Raw genomic sequence first — 16,856 nt, 5'->3', positions numbered from 1 at the left:
ATTGCATGAATCGACGACTGAGATGGGTCCAGATGGCCTGCGTAGATGGCAAGGTCTAGAGCTGAGGTTGAAACGATCGATCAACCTATAGAATGAGGTAGGTGTAGACCTCCATGTCACGCATGGCTCACTCATCATACTCTAGAGACGAAACCTCCGTCTGAACAGTCTTGAGTGTCTTAGACTCAGAAGAAGCCATAGAAGTAGTCTGGATGATAGTGCGAGGGGGAGCGCACCCCGTAGAGATGCCGTCAATATGCCCGAGAAGACATCGCCCGCGAAGGATGATCTCAATGGAAGAGGCCCATGTGATCCAGTCTCGTTGAGTGACAAGAAGAAATCCGACTGGTGAGACACTCTCACGACCAACCGGCACATAAGATGCCATTGAAAAGGATGAAAACTGTCAAACACCTTGAGGTCAATTCACAATTTTCTCACTCAGGCCTTTCGTCGAACACTTGGAGTGCGGAAAAATTAATTTCAGTTTCGATCAAACAGTTTCTTTATCTCCACTGTTTGGATGAAAAGGGAGCAAGTATGGCCTTCACTGTGTGTCCTTCATTGAGCTGGAGTGAGTGAGAGCAGATGGTCGAACGAGGAATCGTAACCCAGCTGTTGAAGGATGGCTTCACGACAGCTACAGCTGTTGGTCGAAGCCGAGCTCGAGGAGAATGACTAGTGAAGACCACCTTCTCTTTGATGGGAGAGCTCGAGTTACAAAATCAGACTTGCTGGTGAAGGAAGGAGGCAGCTGAGAGAGCTCACCGACGGCAGCAAAAAATTTAATTTTGGTCGAAATCGAGCTCGAGGAAGGCGACCGTTGGCCCTCCAACGACGATGCCCTTGACTGGAAGGAAGATGCGACGGGCAGCGACCTCAAACAGCGATGCCCTCGACTGAAGGAAGGAGGCGGCTGAGAGAGTTCACCGGCGACAACGAAAGAAAAAAAATAGTTGATCCCGAGCTCAAGGAAGGCGACCGGTGAAGAAAAAGGAGCTGCCCTCCAACGGTGACGCCCTCGACTGGGAGGGAGGCACGACGATCAGCGTCCTCTAGCACCGACGCCCTCGATTGGAAGGTGCAACGGGCAGCGATGAAATGGAGTCTCCAGTGAGGAAAAAAAATTGATGCTCAATTGGAGTGGTGAAGTTCAAAGGCAGCTAAAACAAAAAAATGTAGAGATCCGAGAGCTCTGATACCATGAAACAATAAGAAATCCAAATCTAGAATTGGTTTGGAGAGAGGAGAAGAAAAGAGAATTTTGGTGAAATATTTCATCATGTTGAAAGAGAGGGCTCAGCCCTATTTACACAGGTTCATAATAAAATAAGATAAATTTAAATGATAGAAATTCTAATAACTCTAATAATCTGGATACAATTTACAAGTGCGTACTCTATCCAATGTTATTATTCTCTCGTTTTGAGGTGTGCATCTGAAAGCAAGCAAATGTCAGACTATTTATCAAGCATTGAGCTGCTGTAAACTTTTCAAATAACAACAGCTCCTCGAACTCGGTTTGGACTGCAACAAGGAAGTCACAAACTCTCTACCCTCTGCCTCCATGAGAGTATGACCAGCCTCCTTACAAACTCCACTGTCATCCATCAACTTCCTCACCTTCTCCGACCCGCGCCACTCACCGACCGACGCATATATGTTTGACAGCAGAACGTAGTCTCCACTACCATCACTCTTCGCCTTCAACAGCTGCTCGTTCGCACGTTCCGCGAACTCGACGTCTCCGTGAATCCTACAAGCTCCGAGCAACGTCCTCCATACAACAGGATTAGGCTCAACCTTCATCTTGTCAACAAACTCAAATGCTTCTCTCAGTAGACCTGCACGTCCTAGCATGTCCACCATGCAACCGTAATGCTTAATATTTGGCTCCACGTTGTATTCATTTCGCATCAACGAGAAGCATCTGCGTCCCTCGTCCACCAACCCACCATGACTGCATGCAACCAGAACTCCTACGAAAGTGATCTCATCCGGCCTCACCTTCTCCTTGAGCATTTCTTCAAACACATGAAGAGATTCTTGGACGTGCCCATGAAAGGCTAATCCTCCGATGATGGAGTTCCATGTAGAAACGTCCTTGTCCCTCATCGCTCTGAAGACATCCAAAGATCCCTCTATCTTGCCACATTTCGCGTACATATCTATCAGAGCGTTGCCAAGAACCACCGGCATGCCGGTTCTCGAGCACTTTTCCGAGAGCGAGGAGTGTAACCTCCGGCCGACGTCGAGAGCTCCCGAGTCGGCGCAAGCCGATAGCAAGCTCAACATGGTGACCTCATCAGGCTGCTCACCAAAGTGACGCATTTGATCAAACAATTCCAGCGCATGTGAATGCGACTCGCATTGCACGTACCCGGCGATCATCGCGTTCCATGACACGACATCTCTCTCCGGCACTCGGTCGAACAATTCCCGGGCCTTCTCCATTTCCCCTCGCTTTGCATACGCGGTGATCATGACATTCCAAGAGACCAGATCCTTCGATGGGCTTTCGTCGAACAACTTCCGAGCAATACCCATTTCACCTCTCCTCGCATAGCCGGCAATCATGGCAGACCAAGCCACAATATCTCGCCTTGCACGTTGATCAAATAACGCGTCTGCGATCGCCAAATCGCCGCAATTTGCATGCAAATTAATGAGCGCATTTCGTATAAAAACGTCGGAGCAGAGTCCGAACTTTACTATCTTGGCGTGGAATTGGGCTCCGGTGATGGGCGAAGAGAGCTTCGTGCAAGCGCGGAAGAGGAAGGGGAAAGTGAGGTTATCAGGTCTTGTGCCGCTTTTCTCCATGTTGGTATAGAGAGAAATGGCGTTTGAAGGGATGGCTGTGTGAGCTGCCCCCCGGATCATGGTGTTCCACATGAAGAGGTCTGGTTGAGGAATTTTGTCGAATATTTGGTAGGCGTAGTTAGTACAGCCTTGAACAGAGATCGCAGAGCAGAAGATTAGCTCGCGGAGAGCCGAGAGGTCAGAGAGGAAGCCACGGATGACCATAAAGCCGTGGATTTGCTTTAGAGAGCGGAGGCTGCGGCATTTGCGCCATATCCATGGTTGATGTCGTTTGTTGCCCAATTTTCTCAACATGAGGTAAGAATAAGTTAATATACTCGATTGCTTCTTCTTGAAAGCCTAGCTCCAGGTATCAAGCATATTCTAGCGCTTTACCATCCTCTACAATTCCTACTTGTGTTGGTCTAATTTATCATTTTGCTAAACTTGTCATGAACAACGGAGCAGCTCTTGTCCGTGCATAAGTCCGATAGGGGTCGATTGGGAATAACATAGTCTTTATTTCTAGTTTCTTTTTTTTTTCTTCTTGAGAAAAAGTGGTTAATATGGTTAAGAAGCTTGATAATATATATATATATATATATATATATATATATATATATATATATATATATATATATTTGTAGAAAAAAAAAGGAATCAAACTAACAGAATATGACTGATGAAATGCAAAATTGCATAATTATATTGGAATATCACAGTGGAGTAATAGTATTACTATCTTTCATTATTGACCCAACAAACATTCATTCTTTCTTTTCATGTCCTTTCTCTTGTGGAATATGAAACTGTAGGAGACCAAGATTTATGCGAGGAATAACATCCTATTTATCCTAATCTAGAAACATGGAGTTTTAATCCATGAGCCATGGAAAGTATAGTCATCATCCTATATTTCACTGGATGATTTGGCACCAATTTGAAAGCATAAAACCTACAGAGGATAGCCAGTGTCATCTTCATCTGAAGATATGCTGAATCCTTCCCCAGACATATCCGAGGACCGGCCTGCAGATCAAAACATAGGAAGAAAATAGTTAACAAATTTTATGATGATTTAGAATCGGCATTAGGTTTGCCAAAAGAGGCATCCAAGCAACAAATTCAATTACATTTAGGGCTGAGATGAGGTCTGGCTTATCCCCTAGATCATCTGATCAGTATCCATTGCCATTATTTTGTTCAAATATTCTCGCCTTATTCTTTCCTTCTATATTTAAATTATCATCATTCTTTTGGTTTTTTCAAGTTTATATGCAATGCATGAGCCTATGTTTTATTCATATGAAGGTATATTTGCATGCCACAGTTACTATTATGCCACATTAATTGGCTTGAATTGAATTTAAGCAGCATTTTTTATTAAGATCGATGCAAATCTGAAAGTTCGATAAGTGGATCCAGGCTTAAAATACTTTGCTAAACCTGATCCGGTTACAACCCTAGTCAAGGTACAGCTCAAGCCAGTCAAAACTAAGTTGCAGTCTATCAGCTGGCAGATAGATTGGCATAGCTTGAGAGATGGTACTGTGATGTAAGAACAAAAAGGAATCTTATTGTTTTTATTGCTCACCTGGAAAGCTGTGAATTTGAATGGTGAAGCATTTTGGAGGCTACCATCCTTGAACCATCTCTCAGGCCTGAAAGATGCAGCATCAGGACCCCAATTGTATTCCATTCTCCCCATTGAGTAAGGAACATAAGTAACCATTCCACCAGCTTTCACCTTGGTTCCATCAGGCAAAACATCATCATCTATAATTCCTTTTGGATCCTATAACATGATTCAAACACTAATTTCATCATTGACAAAATTAAAATTTTGCAAGGTTGACCAGAGTTCCAAATTTATTGGCACTTCACCTGAGGAACTGCAGGGTAGAGTCTGAGTGTCTCAGTGATGCATGCATGCAAGTACACCAATCTTCCCAAGCTATCATAGTTCAGGAGACTCACAAACTGTGTTACATGATTGTTAAAGGATTTTAGATCGTTTGTGTCGTAGGAAATCAATTCTATCTTCTCTTCCTTGGCTCTTTCTTCTTCAAATGCCTTAAGCTCAAAGTAGAGCTTCTCTGCTACAGCAGGGTGAGTCATGATCATGTAGGTGAACCATGAGAGGGTTGTGGCTGTTGTGTCTCTTCCAGCAATTACAAAGTTAAGGACTACATCTCTGAGGCTTTTGTCATCGCTGAAGCTGCTATCGGTTTCTTTGCCAAGCTCGATGAATCTTGATAGTATGTCATGCTTGATCTGTTGTTCTTATGCAGGCAATAGGATGATTAGCTCAAGGAGAATACAGTATCTTGATGGTTGTGTCCAAAACTATTGTTCCTAGCACATTACATGTTTGCTTCTACTCATCAAGTTAGCCTTCAGCTATCAAAATTGCCTTCTTCAGATGTTACATATTTTAATGGAATGATGCATACAGGATTTGTACCATAAAAGTATTACCTTGCCTTGGATCCCGCTAGCTTGAGCTTGTTCAATCTCGGCTTTTCTCTGCCGAATCATGTTATAGGTAAATTCATCCACCACCTTGATGCTTTTCTTAAGGAGAGCTTCTGATCCTATGTGGAGGAACCTCTTGATTTTCCAAAGTGGATCAATGAATCGAAGTGTCACGATGATGTTAGCAGTGTCAAAAGCCTGAGCAAAGCTGTTGTCGGGCAAGTCTGGTGACAGCGTCCCTATCTCAACACCGAAACCAACCTTACAGATCGAATCCAAAGTCATCCTCATGAGGAAGTCCTGCACTGAAGTAACACTACATTAGAGATTCAACATTCATGAGACATGCATAAATTTTGAAAGCTGAAACAACCTGTATATCTATAACTTTGTTATCAATAGATGCTTGGCACAATATATTTGAGAGCTTCAAAGCGTACTCTCTGAAAACAACAGCACTAAAATCCCTCAGATTCTTGGAAGCAAACTCGAAGCTTGCAGTCTTCCTTTGCTTCCTCCACATCTCGCCATCAGCATTAAAGATCCCATCACCAAGCAATACATCCATATAAGATTGATACCGTTCCCCCTGAAGTCAAAATTAGTGATTTCCAAGCCAAACTACATATATGAGAAAGATCAGACACATAGCTAGTTGAAGTTTTTACCTTGGGGTAATTGGTGAAGTTGGTCTTGAGAACATGTTCTACATTTGCTGGGTCTGCAATGTAAGTGTAAGCTGTGAAAGGCATGGAAACAGTTATGGTCTTCGATTTGGAAAGGTATTCCACAAGCCAGTCATGCATCCTCTCATAATTCCTTAGTTGTTCGATGGCTGCTCCAAAGATTGGCCATGTTTTTGGTCCTTGCTGATTCCTCTGGCTCCATCTATGGATCAATATCCATGATATGAACACAACGCCAAGTGCAATGCACTTGTGAATTCCAGCCATGGAGGAAAAAAGAACTATTGGCATCCAATAAGCTTCCACCATGAGTAGATTTGAATTAGGATTATGACTAGCTAGAAGTGTAGATTTAAGAGATGGTACTTATAAGTGGTGACACAATAGATTAGTAGTTAAGATATTGGTAAGAGGTAAGGCAATAGACAAAGTCCTCATCCCTCAGACCATCTTTGTGTGACAAAGAGTTAGATGGTTTCATTCATTCAGTGTTTCACAACTAACCAAGTAAGAAAGTGGCTGCTGCTTATCATTTGTTTAAGAATTGTCTAGATAAACTAGTTTAACTTATTATACCTTGTATCGCATTCAAATTAGGTAAATTATCTTTGAAGAATTAGTGCAAAGTTTTGAATTTTCTCTTTTCCTTGTCTCACAAAAATCTATATTATATGTGCTATTCATATTTCATGTCATTCGTAGCTAATAAATGTTCTCCTCATAGTAAGGATGCTGCATGCTCTGCAGCATGAAGCAATTTAAAGGAATTCTACTATGATTGCAATTAAGTTATTTCCAGCAGTGAACAGAGAAGGAGATAATCAAATATTTAATAATTCGAATTAATTTTCAGTTGATATTCATGCATTATGTACGTAGCAGTTAATTTATCTACTATGACTGCCATTAAGTTATTTCCAGCAGTGAGCAGAGAAGGACATAATCATATATTTAAAAATGCAAATTATCTTTCAGTAGATATTCATTCGTTATGTAAGGTAGCAGTTAATTTATCTTCTTAACCTTGAAATAGTTTTTGAAGGCATGCTGCCATCTGCTGCTAATCATACAACTGTACCAAAGGCTCCAATGATTGCAATACACTACAGTCCTCAGATGTCTGTAAGTAGATTCAATTCAATATTTATCCTTCTATTTGTCAGAGGAAAAAGCTGTCACAAAAACACAAGCTCCATATGGGCCTTCTATGTTTTATTACCAAGCTCAGAATTATACAAGTCACCAATCTGAGAAAGATGTAAGCCAGAAATTTTACAGCCCTAAACAACCTAGTCAATGAGTTCAAACAAGAGAGAAAGGATAACTACTTGATTGCCTTGTAGACCACTCTACATCTGAAAATAGTATAAAAGAAGGTATCATCTTGGCAGCAGCATTCCCTGAAAGCTTTCAATCTTTTAAAGGTTAGACACTTGCTTACTTTAATAGAATGGTTTTCTGTTGCTCTCTCCCCCCCTTCAATATTTAGCCTCATATAGACTTTTTCAGATTGTACTTGGCTTCTTTAGGTTGCTTAGTTGTTGAGATACTTGCTGCACTGTTTCTCAGTTTCTTTCCTCCAATTCTGTTTTTATCTTTCAGGTTGCTGACTAAATTCAGGACTCTTCACTTATGGAGTATGATGATATGGCTCATTGCAACATAGAGGACTACCCAGACTTACCTCCTGGATTCCGTTTCCATCCCACTGATGAGGAACTCATCACTCACTACCTTCTCCACAAGATAACTAGTACCAATTTCAATACAGCAGTGATTGGAGAAGTTGATTTAAGGAAATGTGAGCCATGGGACATACCATGTAAATTTCTCATCCCTCGTGACTTCAATAATTCATACTTGAGTTTTCTTTGTCCATTTTCATGGACTGTATTTACTGCACTTGTAGCGAAAGCGAAACTGGGAGAGGATTGGTACTTCTTCTGCATGAGAGACAGGAAATACCCAACTGGTTGGAGGACTAACAGGGCTACTCAGGCTGGCTACTGGAAAGCAACAGGAAAAGATAAAGAGATCTACAAAGGAAAGACACTGGTTGGAATGAAGAAAACTCTTGTTTTCCACAGAGGCAGAGCACCAAGAGGAGAAAAGACTAACTGGGTCATGCACGAGTACAGAGTAGAAGGAAACGAACTTGTCCACAACCTCACAATTGCCTCAAAGGTATAACTTATAACTATCTGTTAATTTCCTTTGTTCCATACTGTAAGAGCTGCTGATGTTTACTTCTGTCCTTTTTTTCTTGCATGAGTAGAATGATTGGATGGTCTGTAAGGTGTTCTATAGGAATTCAGAAGGGAACAGAGACTTTCGAATTACTAAGATGAGCTCCTGGTTTAAGGATTCTCTTATAACCCCATTGATGGATGATCTCCATGGTAGCAAGAACAAAGCATCGTCACCATCATCCGGCATCACCCACGTGACCTGCTTCTCCAATGTCATGATGGGTCAGGAAGGTCATGGAGATCTCCTGCCAAATTTTTATGACTCCACCATCCTCTCTATCCCACCTTCCTCATCAACTATGCCTATGCCAGGCTCCTTATGCTCTACTACCACTAGCATCCAGAGTCCAGTTTCCAGTTTAGTCCAGATGACCGAGAACAATGGGTATACAATGAAGACATGTTTTGAATTGGAGAAGGAAATCATCAACATCTCAGGGGGGAGAGGACTCAATATAGATATGAATTCTCATATTCCAGCAGCAGTTACTCACAGCAATATGAGGAGGCAGTCTTTTGATTGCCTAGAGGAACCATCCTATCTAGATAGGCCTCTAAACCTAGATGGATGTTTCTTGTATTACTAGAATAAAGGATTGGAAGCAGGAAGAAGTATGTGTGAGAAATAAGTTGTACTGTGCAATGTGTTATTATCTTTGATTTCAGTGAGAGAATTATAATTTTGTTTCTGGAACTACAGGAGCAAAGGATTGCAAGTCCAGGAGACAGGTTGTATAATTGTGTGTATGCTTGTTGGTTCCAGAATGGAACAACCTTCAATAAAATATTACAGAATATGTCAATTTTTATGTGCTATTCGTATCATCTTGAAGATAAATTATCTGGGTGATGTTTCCCGTCACTTTTCTTTTTAGTAGCAGATGCCATCAATGATCTTCAATATGTATTTTACATAACTCTGAACTCAGTTCTACCTGATATTCTTTTAGTTAACATGATGAGACATGGAAAAGTGGAAAACATGCATAAACAATTATGTCAAGGATCCAAAAAGTCACCCACAATATAACTTTTCTTTTGTTGCTTTTGCTCTTCTTTTGAATATGGAATAATAAGTACTAAACCATGATATTCATATGGTTGATCTATCTCTAAATCTCCCTTCCTGTCCCTCTCACAGCCAACCCTACATTTTTGTTTGTATTAATTAGATCACCTACGCTATTGCTAAGTAGAGTGATTTAGAATGCTATGTCCTTATCTTCGCTATCCAATAGAAAATAATTGAGACTTGTAAGTAAAGGAAGTCTTTTGTTCCATCAAGATCCATTCTATACTAGGAAAATGGTTTGCCATCAAGGATATCTATAATCATATTAATTAATATGAAAAAAATCTATCGGTATCTTTCTACGGGTAATAAGAGTTGGTACATATCCTGATTTCCTTGGGGTCCTGCATCAACCCAAGAATGCCCCTACTCTAATAATGACAAGAGAATAAGAATAATCTGCCAGTGATCTTAGATCCAATTATTCTTCAGTAAGCTAATGCATGAGGGGATTGTTTTGGCTTCTCATCTGTAATAAAATAGACAACTGCTTAAAATGCAAAGTACATGTCTTGTTCTCTTCCTGAATCCTGTCAAATGCCAGTAGATTTTATCAAGAAAGGGACAAAAGCATATAATACAACAAAAAGAACTCTTGCTGCCTTCAGCATTCAAATAGGGGCCTACTCAAAATGAAACTTTCACAAGTACCCCGCATGCCAACTAAATAAAATTCTTGTGAGGTTGGCCTTGCAGGCCAATTTGCACGCTCACGGGGCGAGTTTACATCTTATTCAAGAGATACATCTCTACATCTTGCATTAGACAAAATACAGGATTTAAAGTACGTAACCACACTAAAATTCTCTATCATTAAGCACAACTTGGCTAGGGATGGGCCAAGGGAAGTTGTAGTACAAACAGAAAACTTCTGAGAATGTTGTTGTTGTCTCCTGCCACATGGCATCACAAGTTCATCGAACCTGCCATGGAGGCAAAACTTCTTATCTGTATGTATGATCCAGAAGTGTAAACCAGATTAATGCTACTATGCTACCAGCCAAATCTAGCTGGACATCCTTCGCAACTTGGGATCAGCAAGTGTAATTTAAGGACTCCCATGCTTTGTGTATACCTCATCGTAACCATATAGAAAGAGACTGATTTGGATGATAGACATTGTAAAGGCACTCTTGGGACACTTCAATAGCAACAAGTCAGAAAAGTTTCAAGTCATCCACGCAAATTGTTATCGCTTTGAATATGCTGCAAGGTTTTTGCTGCTTTATTGTTAGACCTGGTCCTGCATTAACACCCAATAAATGCACACTTTACTACATCTTATCCGATTGGGGAAAATTGAGAGCTGGTCAATAATTTGTTAACCTGTTATAGAGAGATAAATCACACTTGAACATAATGAACAGGCAAGTAATATGAAGAATTGAAGGTCATAAAAGTAAAATTCTAAATGAAAGCTCAAATTTGGCTGAAATCATTGCATGGTTGTTGGTGGTGACTCTTTCCAAACTTATCTGAGCTCTCTTCCAATGTGTGGTTCTTCTCCTGATCTGAGCTTGGATTGGACCTGGGTGCATGTTGTGGACTGCTAAGTTGAATTTCTTTTCCTAAAATAGTATCCAATGATATTAGTTTAGAAGAATTGGTCAAGATTTCAAGAAAGAAGTGTAGCAATGTCACGAGTATTTACTATATTGCATAATTAGATGTTACCATGCTTCTTTCTCCTCAGTGCTACACATACATTACATTTCATACCTCTCAAGATGTTAAGAAATTTCAAGGTGTTAAGGCATGATACACAATGACAATCATTCACCTAACGTCATAATTTTTTGGATTACTTTGTAGGAATAACATGGCTAAAAGTAATGTTTTCAAGAGTTCTGAATCCGAACCTTCTCAATACCCTTGATAACCCCTATATATTATCTTGATAATCTTGCTCAGCGCCATCAGGCCAACTAGACAACCCATGGGCCTAAGAACATATTGCTTGATTGCTTCAAGCTATATCATTGCCTCACTGTTGAATTTTTTTTGCTTCTTGGATGGTACACTCCACAAGAAGCATTCAACTGTTCCATTAATATAAGAGAAACAAGTAAAAGTAATTTTAGGATAAAAAAATAAACCAAACTCTCATGTAAGATCAGAGAATTCCATTTCAGCATACTATGAGGCTGTCAAATTTAAAGTCTTCCTTTGTAGCACCAACTGCAATTCTGGTACTATGTCAAAAGCTTAGTGTGCATAATATCTTTCACTCCCAAGTGATACAAGTTTTACTGAGAGGACAGCAAGTCATGAATGAAGTTAAATTCCAGCTGATTAATATGGCAGGTCTTTCCAGTTGTTAATCTTATGTGATAATCCTAGAGTTCGAAAATCCATTGCTGGCTTGCAATGTTATACAAGGCCCATAGGCACATTGAAAACCATTACACAAGAAATTCCCATTTACCCGAAAATTACTCACAAAAGAAGATGCTTTGATAAAATTATTGCACTAGTTAATTAAATGTGCTACTACTACTTCTAACCAGTAAAAGAAAAAAGAAACGTTATATAAAACGAGAGTAGGAAGTAAGAACAACAGAAAGGATTAAGAGAAGGATTAACAAAGTACCCATTTCAACAAGATTACCTTTTAATACCTCAGAAAGATCCCGTAACCTAATTTCAACAATGAAATCCGCTGCTTTAAACAGCAACATCTTCATTGAGAACACAGCATTAAATTGATTTTGTGATCAAACGAATCAGCCAATATTTCGTAAATGGGCAGAACAAAAGAGATTGGATGCAAAAATGATTCATTGCAGTTTGAAAGGAACAAAATCCCTTATCTACCTCCATAGGCACAAATCACAATGCATGTAATTGTAAATCAAATAAAACCGTAAAAAGAAAAAGAAACATTAGCAAGAAATTTGGCAACCAATCGATCGGAACAAGAATAGGTAACGAGAAGAAGCCAAGGGCTCGGGCTCGAGCTTTTGGGCTTCGCGAAATCGGCAGATCTTGGCAAGTCTGTGCCGTCTTATCTCAAGTAGCAGAGTTTTATTAATAGGCAGGGTGAATTCGTAATTAAACCAAGGTACAGGGGCGTTTCTTCTCCAAGCCATATCTTCTCTTTTCTATCGCTATATACACGTCTCCTTTCTTACAACTCCTCTCTCTCTCTCTCACACACACCTTATCTCTAAAGAGAGAGCAATGGCGGCTTCTTCTCTCGCCCTCTCTTCTCTCTACTCTCAAATCTCTACAGTCTCCTCCTCCAAACCAAAGACTAAATCCATATCTCTCTCCTTCTCCTCTATTAGACCCATCTCTCTGTTTCCCTCCTCGTGCTCCCTTCCTTCTCCAAGAAATGTGCGACATTTCGACCTGGGTTTCGTCCCAAAGGTCGCAGTGTCGTCAGAATTCGACCAGGAAGAGGAGGAGGCGGAGGCCGCGGAGTTCTCGCCCGACTTGAAGCTTTTCGTTGGGAACCTTCCGTTTAGCGTTGATAGCGCTCAGCTTGCTGAGCTCTTTGAGCGCGCGGGAAATGTTGAGATGGTTGAGGTATAGTACTTTTGAGTTTATCTGGGCTCTTGGATCCTTCTTATTTTTTTGAATTTTTTACTTGTTTCGTTGGTTTGATCCCCTTCGCACAAAAAAGAGGGACTTTTGGGTCTCATTTGGTGAAGTTTACGTATTTTTGGAGGTATACTACTATACTCTAATTTAATCTGTTGCGATTCATGCTTAGCATTCAGGAACTTCTATTTTAATTTGTAATTTTCCGTTTAGCTCAATGAGGTTACTTGGTCATTTTAATTAGGATTTTAATTACCGTTAATTGTCAGATGCCTATATGATATTAGAGGATAGTACTGTTGATAGTCAGGGAGTGACATGTTTACTCTGTTAAATTAGCAATTGCATTTCAAATATTGTGCTCCTGGGAAGAGTAACCTAGGTCTTTCAAATCTACCGGTTCTCTACAACTTCATACAAGTTCAACATCCCTTTATATTCTCAATATGGGTAGTCCTATAGGTATTTCCTTGCACTGGTTTGTTGTGATGAGGTAGAGCAGTCTCTTGGATAACCGAAAAAGAAGTTGCCAGTCTGATAAACATACATATTGCGTGGACCGAGTGGCAAGTAAGAAAGTTGGCGATGAACAATTCTGGTGATCATTAACATATGATATAATAGGAGGACTACTGTGAAAGAGGCATAATAGAGGAGTAGAAGGTCAAATACTGAAATATTAAATTTACTCTTTAGTTATTGTTGGGTGCAACCAATGCTTCTTATACATTTCCCAAAAGAAACAAAAGGAAATATATTTTAACTTACTAGATTTGTATACTTCAGCAAAAAAAAATGATTGTTTGTACTTGCATCTCTTCAATGGTATTTATAAATTGCAATATTTTGCTGTTGCAGGTTATATATGATAAATTTTCTGGAAGAAGCCGTGGATTTGGGTTTGTCACAATGTCTACAGTTGAAGAAGTTGAAGCAGCTGCTCAGCAGTTTAATGGCTATGTGAGTGTCTATGTGCATATTGAGTTTGTTTCTTTATTTTGCTATTACTCGATGTCTTATACATGAACTCTAGGGAATGGGGAAATATAATCTGTTCTCCTTGTTTTGGTATGTGATATAATGCTCTACGGGTTGTGGATTGTCGGGCTTTCTGGCTAAGTTATTGATGTTCAATATAGGTGTATGGTTTATAGTTCAACAGCTTCACATTATTTTGTTGTAGGTTTATGTTTGTTTAATTAGCTTTGGTCATTTCTTAACTTGCTTGATAAGGTGTCTCTTTAAACTTCCTCATTGTGAACAGACTCTTGATGGGAGAGCTTTGAGGGTAAATTCAGGACCACCACCCTCTAAGAGTGAGGCCCCTTCGAGAGGATTCCGGAACGAGGGCACCTATGATTCTACAAACAGGGTTTATGTGGGCAATCTCTCATGGGGTGTGGACAACTTAGCTCTTGAGACACTGTTCAGCGAACAAGGGAAGGTCATGGAAGCCAAGGTGGTCTATGACAGGGAGACCGGGAGATCGAGGGGCTTTGGTTTCGTCACGTACAGCTCTGCTGAGGAGGTCAATAATGCTATAGCATCACTTGATGGCGCTGTAAGCCTCTCCAATTTGCTAATCGTTCTATCTGAACTCTGATCTTCTTGATGTGTTCCTTATATTTTACTTGCTCTGCAGCTGATTTCTGCTATTTTTTGTAGGACTTGGACGGCAGATCTATTCGTGTTACGGTGGCCGAAGCAAAGCCTAGACGTCAGTTTTGACCTCACCTTTTGCTTAGGAATTTTAGTTAGTATGGTATGTCTGATACTACTGCCAGGCTTATAGTGTTTATGCTGAAATACATGTTTTGTGGTTTCCAACATGAATTTTGTAACACCTTTGAAATCTTGTATCAGTGTTAGGTTTCCAACATGAAATTTGTAACACCTTGGAAATCTTGTATTCAGTGTTGAAAATTTGCTTGCATCTCAGTTCTACTGGCTCTCAATGTCTGGGAAATTTGGTGTTTCAGAATTTAGATCATAGTGATTTATCTATGGGCAGGAAAGAAGCTCAGTTCATCTCTCACTGGAATATGCTAGTCTAGTATGCTAATAATTGTGAGTACTTCTTTGATACATATGTTTGTTGGAATAAAACTATTTAATTGATTTTATTAAACTTAATACTTCACGGGAGGTCAAGAAAACTGATGCCAAAAGATGCATTTCTTATCTTTGTTTTAAGAAAATAAATTATTTTCCCCGAAGTTGACCATGATCAGGTGGAGCTATTATTACCCTGCTTCATGAGATTTTTTTAATGCTGTGAGATGCACATATGGTCAGGATATGCTTCAGTTATTTGCTGAGCATCATGACTGGCATACAGTGAGCACCACTAAGTCAAACAATGAAACAACTACAGCACAGCCTCAGAACAAACACAAATCCCAATAGCTTCTTTGAATAAATTTGCTGCATTAATGGTACTGGCAATAAAAGGTACAAAAGATTCATTCTTCCAGCAAACCAGTGTGACTCAAATATGTACAGCTTGTAATCATCAAAATACCCTTCATAACCTATAACCTTAAGATGAGAAGTCCTACCACTAAAGATGAAAAGAATAAAGTTTCTCTACTACAATCATATGGGTTGCCTATAGAAAGTAGCTAGGCACTATAATAGCATCAAAACTCATTGACCAGTTCATTGAACACCAACTCATCATTGTTCATTACTTTATTATCAATTTTGTATTATATAAAATTTAATTATTACTTCTTATATTAATATATAATCAAATGTTGAAATAATTTATACTGATATTAGTTCTCTTTTTTTTTAGCATAAAAAACTAGAATATTTTTCTAGAATTAATCTTATTCCACGGATGAACAAAGTCTTAATGAATTCTTGGCTAGGCCATCCTTGTCATCGAAAAATCAATCTCCGAATGCTGCACAAACAACAGGACATAGTAGCGAGATTCAAATGAAAGAAGAGGACCATGCTGATACCCAACAAGTTCAAGGAATTGAAGAAGGAATTTTCACCTGAGCCATGGACTTTTTGAGAATCTCTTGCTCCTGCATCTCATAGCTGGTTGGAAGATCCAAGAATTTCTGGCGCTTATCGAACTGTTCAAGAAGCTAAAAATAGAATGCGCCGCCGTAATCAAAGGGTAAATATCTCAAAGTTATGTAATTCAAATCTGCCTTGTAGAATTACAAAAATGAAAGAATTATTCACCAGAAAGGACATTATTGTTGCCATTACTGGCAGCAGTAAGAAATCTCATCTCAAATAAGAGAGAAATGTTAAGAAGAATATATAAAAGAGGGCAAGAGCTAGGAGGGAAAACTCATAATAATAACAGAATGCAAAGTATATCTTGATCTGCTGAAGAACAATTGTACTGAAATCAAGAATTTACCATCACTTTCTCTATTGTCATTCGCGTTTCAGGATCCAAATCTGACAACTTGCTCATCTCAGTTCTGCTCTGCGCATCGATTTCAGTCTCCCCTTTTACCAAGAACTTCCACCATTCCTTTTGATTGTTTGCTTAAAAGTATAGAGATGCATTTCCCATCTTCTGCCATGAGCAAAGATAATGTTTACTTGTTAAGCATATTTAAAAAGCAAGAACAGGTAAGTTTCTTGACAAGGATACGTGTGTAATAGTCTTCCACCACCACATCCTTTTGCTTCTCCTCCGTGTCGGCCTTCTCCTTCTCGGTAGAAGCTAGGGCTGTGACGCGACTCATGGCGGACGTGTCCTCCTCATTTCTTGGGAGAGAGGAAGACGAAGAGGGAGAGAAGGAGGAGGTTTGGAGATCGGGCGTTGTTCTCTTCTAGACGACGGCCATGGCGAACTAGAGAGTGTGAGAGAAGGCTACGTAGACCAGAGAGCTAAGTTTGCTCATACGGCAACAATTTAAATTCTAAAACAAGAGAAGGTTTATTAGATATCGGTGTTCGATTGCCATTAATTACGGACTTCCCTTATCGGATGCGAGTTGCATTAGGGTTTATTATTTAGAGTAGTCTAAGAGAAATCGGGTCGGAGCGTTTATATAA

General features: G+C 39.8%; 4 protein-coding genes and 2 long non-coding RNA genes across 7 annotated transcripts; 2 read left to right on the top strand and 4 right to left on the bottom strand.

Moving 5' to 3' along the window:
- Positions 1 to 1,327: 1,327 nt before the first annotated feature.
- On the bottom strand, positions 1,328 to 3,241 carry LOC140784487 (pentatricopeptide repeat-containing protein At5g15300). The gene has a single exon (XM_073131932.1). It carries the CDS (start codon positions 3,112 to 3,114, stop codon positions 1,468 to 1,470), a length of 1,647 nt encoding a protein of 548 aa, XP_072988033.1. The 5' UTR covers positions 3,115 to 3,241; the 3' UTR covers positions 1,328 to 1,467.
- A 348-nt stretch (positions 3,242 to 3,589) lies between these two features.
- Positions 3,590 to 6,257, bottom strand: LOC140784535 (cytochrome P450 704B1). The gene is made up of 6 exons (XM_073132015.1): positions 5,943 to 6,257; positions 5,648 to 5,863; positions 5,278 to 5,574; positions 4,684 to 5,073; positions 4,394 to 4,594; positions 3,590 to 3,828 (listed from the first exon to the last, which is right to left on the bottom strand). Exons 1-6 carry the CDS (start codon positions 6,249 to 6,251, stop codon positions 3,649 to 3,651), a joined length of 1,593 nt encoding a protein of 530 aa, XP_072988116.1. The 5' UTR covers positions 6,252 to 6,257; the 3' UTR covers positions 3,590 to 3,648.
- A 963-nt stretch (positions 6,258 to 7,220) lies between these two features.
- Positions 7,221 to 9,018, top strand: LOC140796549 (NAC domain-containing protein 92-like). Of its 2 annotated transcripts, XM_073149596.1 has the most exons (4): positions 7,221 to 7,384; positions 7,563 to 7,782; positions 7,870 to 8,144; positions 8,236 to 9,018. In XM_073149596.1, exons 2-4 carry the CDS (start codon positions 7,593 to 7,595, stop codon positions 8,794 to 8,796), a joined length of 1,026 nt encoding a protein of 341 aa, XP_073005697.1. In that variant the 5' UTR covers positions 7,221 to 7,384; positions 7,563 to 7,592; the 3' UTR covers positions 8,797 to 9,018. The 2 variants fall into 2 exon arrangements, with proteins under 2 accessions (XP_073005697.1, XP_073005704.1); XM_073149603.1 differs by lacking the exon at positions 7,221 to 7,384 and having other exon boundaries at positions 7,409 to 7,782.
- An 838-nt stretch (positions 9,019 to 9,856) lies between these two features.
- Positions 9,857 to 12,288, bottom strand: LOC140781078 (uncharacterized). The gene is made up of 2 exons (XR_012107637.1): positions 11,141 to 12,288; positions 9,857 to 10,849 (listed from the first exon to the last, which is right to left on the bottom strand). It is a non-coding gene; the product is annotated as an uncharacterized lncRNA (long non-coding RNA).
- Positions 12,289 to 12,403: 115 nt separating this feature from the next.
- Positions 12,404 to 14,762, top strand: LOC140780541 (30 kDa ribonucleoprotein, chloroplastic-like). The gene is made up of 4 exons (XM_073126166.1): positions 12,404 to 12,809; positions 13,683 to 13,784; positions 14,089 to 14,385; positions 14,490 to 14,762. The coding sequence occupies exons 1-4, from the start codon at positions 12,462 to 12,464 to the stop codon at positions 14,550 to 14,552; spliced, it is 810 nt and encodes a 269-aa protein (XP_072982267.1). The 5' UTR covers positions 12,404 to 12,461; the 3' UTR covers positions 14,553 to 14,762.
- Positions 14,763 to 15,173: 411 nt separating this feature from the next.
- Positions 15,174 to 16,698, bottom strand: LOC140780542 (uncharacterized). Its single transcript, XR_012107530.1, has 3 exons — positions 16,450 to 16,698; positions 15,830 to 16,371; positions 15,174 to 15,732 (listed from the first exon to the last, which is right to left on the bottom strand). It is a non-coding gene; the product is annotated as an uncharacterized lncRNA (long non-coding RNA).
- Positions 16,699 to 16,856: the final 158 nt, after the last annotated feature.

This window comes from Typha latifolia, chromosome 1, assembly GCF_019914945.1.
Source record: "Typha latifolia isolate L0001 chromosome 1, TyphaL0001v2, whole genome shotgun sequence".
In the NCBI taxonomy this organism is placed as follows: domain Eukaryota; kingdom Viridiplantae; phylum Streptophyta; class Magnoliopsida; order Poales; family Typhaceae; genus Typha; species Typha latifolia.
This window is presented reverse-complemented; position numbering and strand designations above follow the sequence as displayed.

What these genes read in the sequence shown, in the direction of transcription:
- LOC140780541 (XM_073126166.1), top strand. Translation starts at nt 12,462, where the DNA reads ATGGCGGCTTCTTCTCTCGCCCTCTCTTCTCTCTACTCTCAAATCTCT. An exon ending in GAAATGTTGAGATGGTTGAG is followed by an intron (nt 12,810 to 13,682) that starts GTATAGTACTTT and finishes TTGCTGTTGCAG; the next exon opens with GTTATATATGATAAATTTTC. An exon ending in TAGCATCACTTGATGGCGCT is followed by an intron (nt 14,386 to 14,489) that starts GTAAGCCTCTCC and finishes TATTTTTTGTAG; the next exon opens with GACTTGGACGGCAGATCTAT.
- LOC140784535 (XM_073132015.1), bottom strand. Translation starts at nt 6,251, where the DNA reads ATGCCAATAGTTCTTTTTTCCTCCATGGCTGGAATTCACAAGTGCATT. An exon ending in ACTTCACCAATTACCCCAAG is followed by an intron (nt 5,864 to 5,942) that starts GTAAAAACTTCA and finishes TTTTGACTTCAG; the next exon opens with GGGGAACGGTATCAATCTTA. An exon ending in TCTACCCTGCAGTTCCTCAG is followed by an intron (nt 4,595 to 4,683) that starts GTGAAGTGCCAA and finishes ATCATGTTATAG; the next exon opens with GATCCAAAAGGAATTATAGA.
- LOC140784487 (XM_073131932.1), bottom strand. Translation starts at nt 3,114, where the DNA reads ATGTTGAGAAAATTGGGCAACAAACGACATCAACCATGGATATGGCGC.
- LOC140796549 (XM_073149596.1), top strand. Translation starts at nt 7,593, where the DNA reads ATGGAGTATGATGATATGGCTCATTGCAACATAGAGGACTACCCAGAC. An exon ending in TGAGCCATGGGACATACCAT is followed by an intron (nt 7,783 to 7,869) that starts GTAAATTTCTCA and finishes CTGCACTTGTAG; the next exon opens with CGAAAGCGAAACTGGGAGAG. An exon ending in ACCTCACAATTGCCTCAAAG is followed by an intron (nt 8,145 to 8,235) that starts GTATAACTTATA and finishes TTGCATGAGTAG; the next exon opens with AATGATTGGATGGTCTGTAA.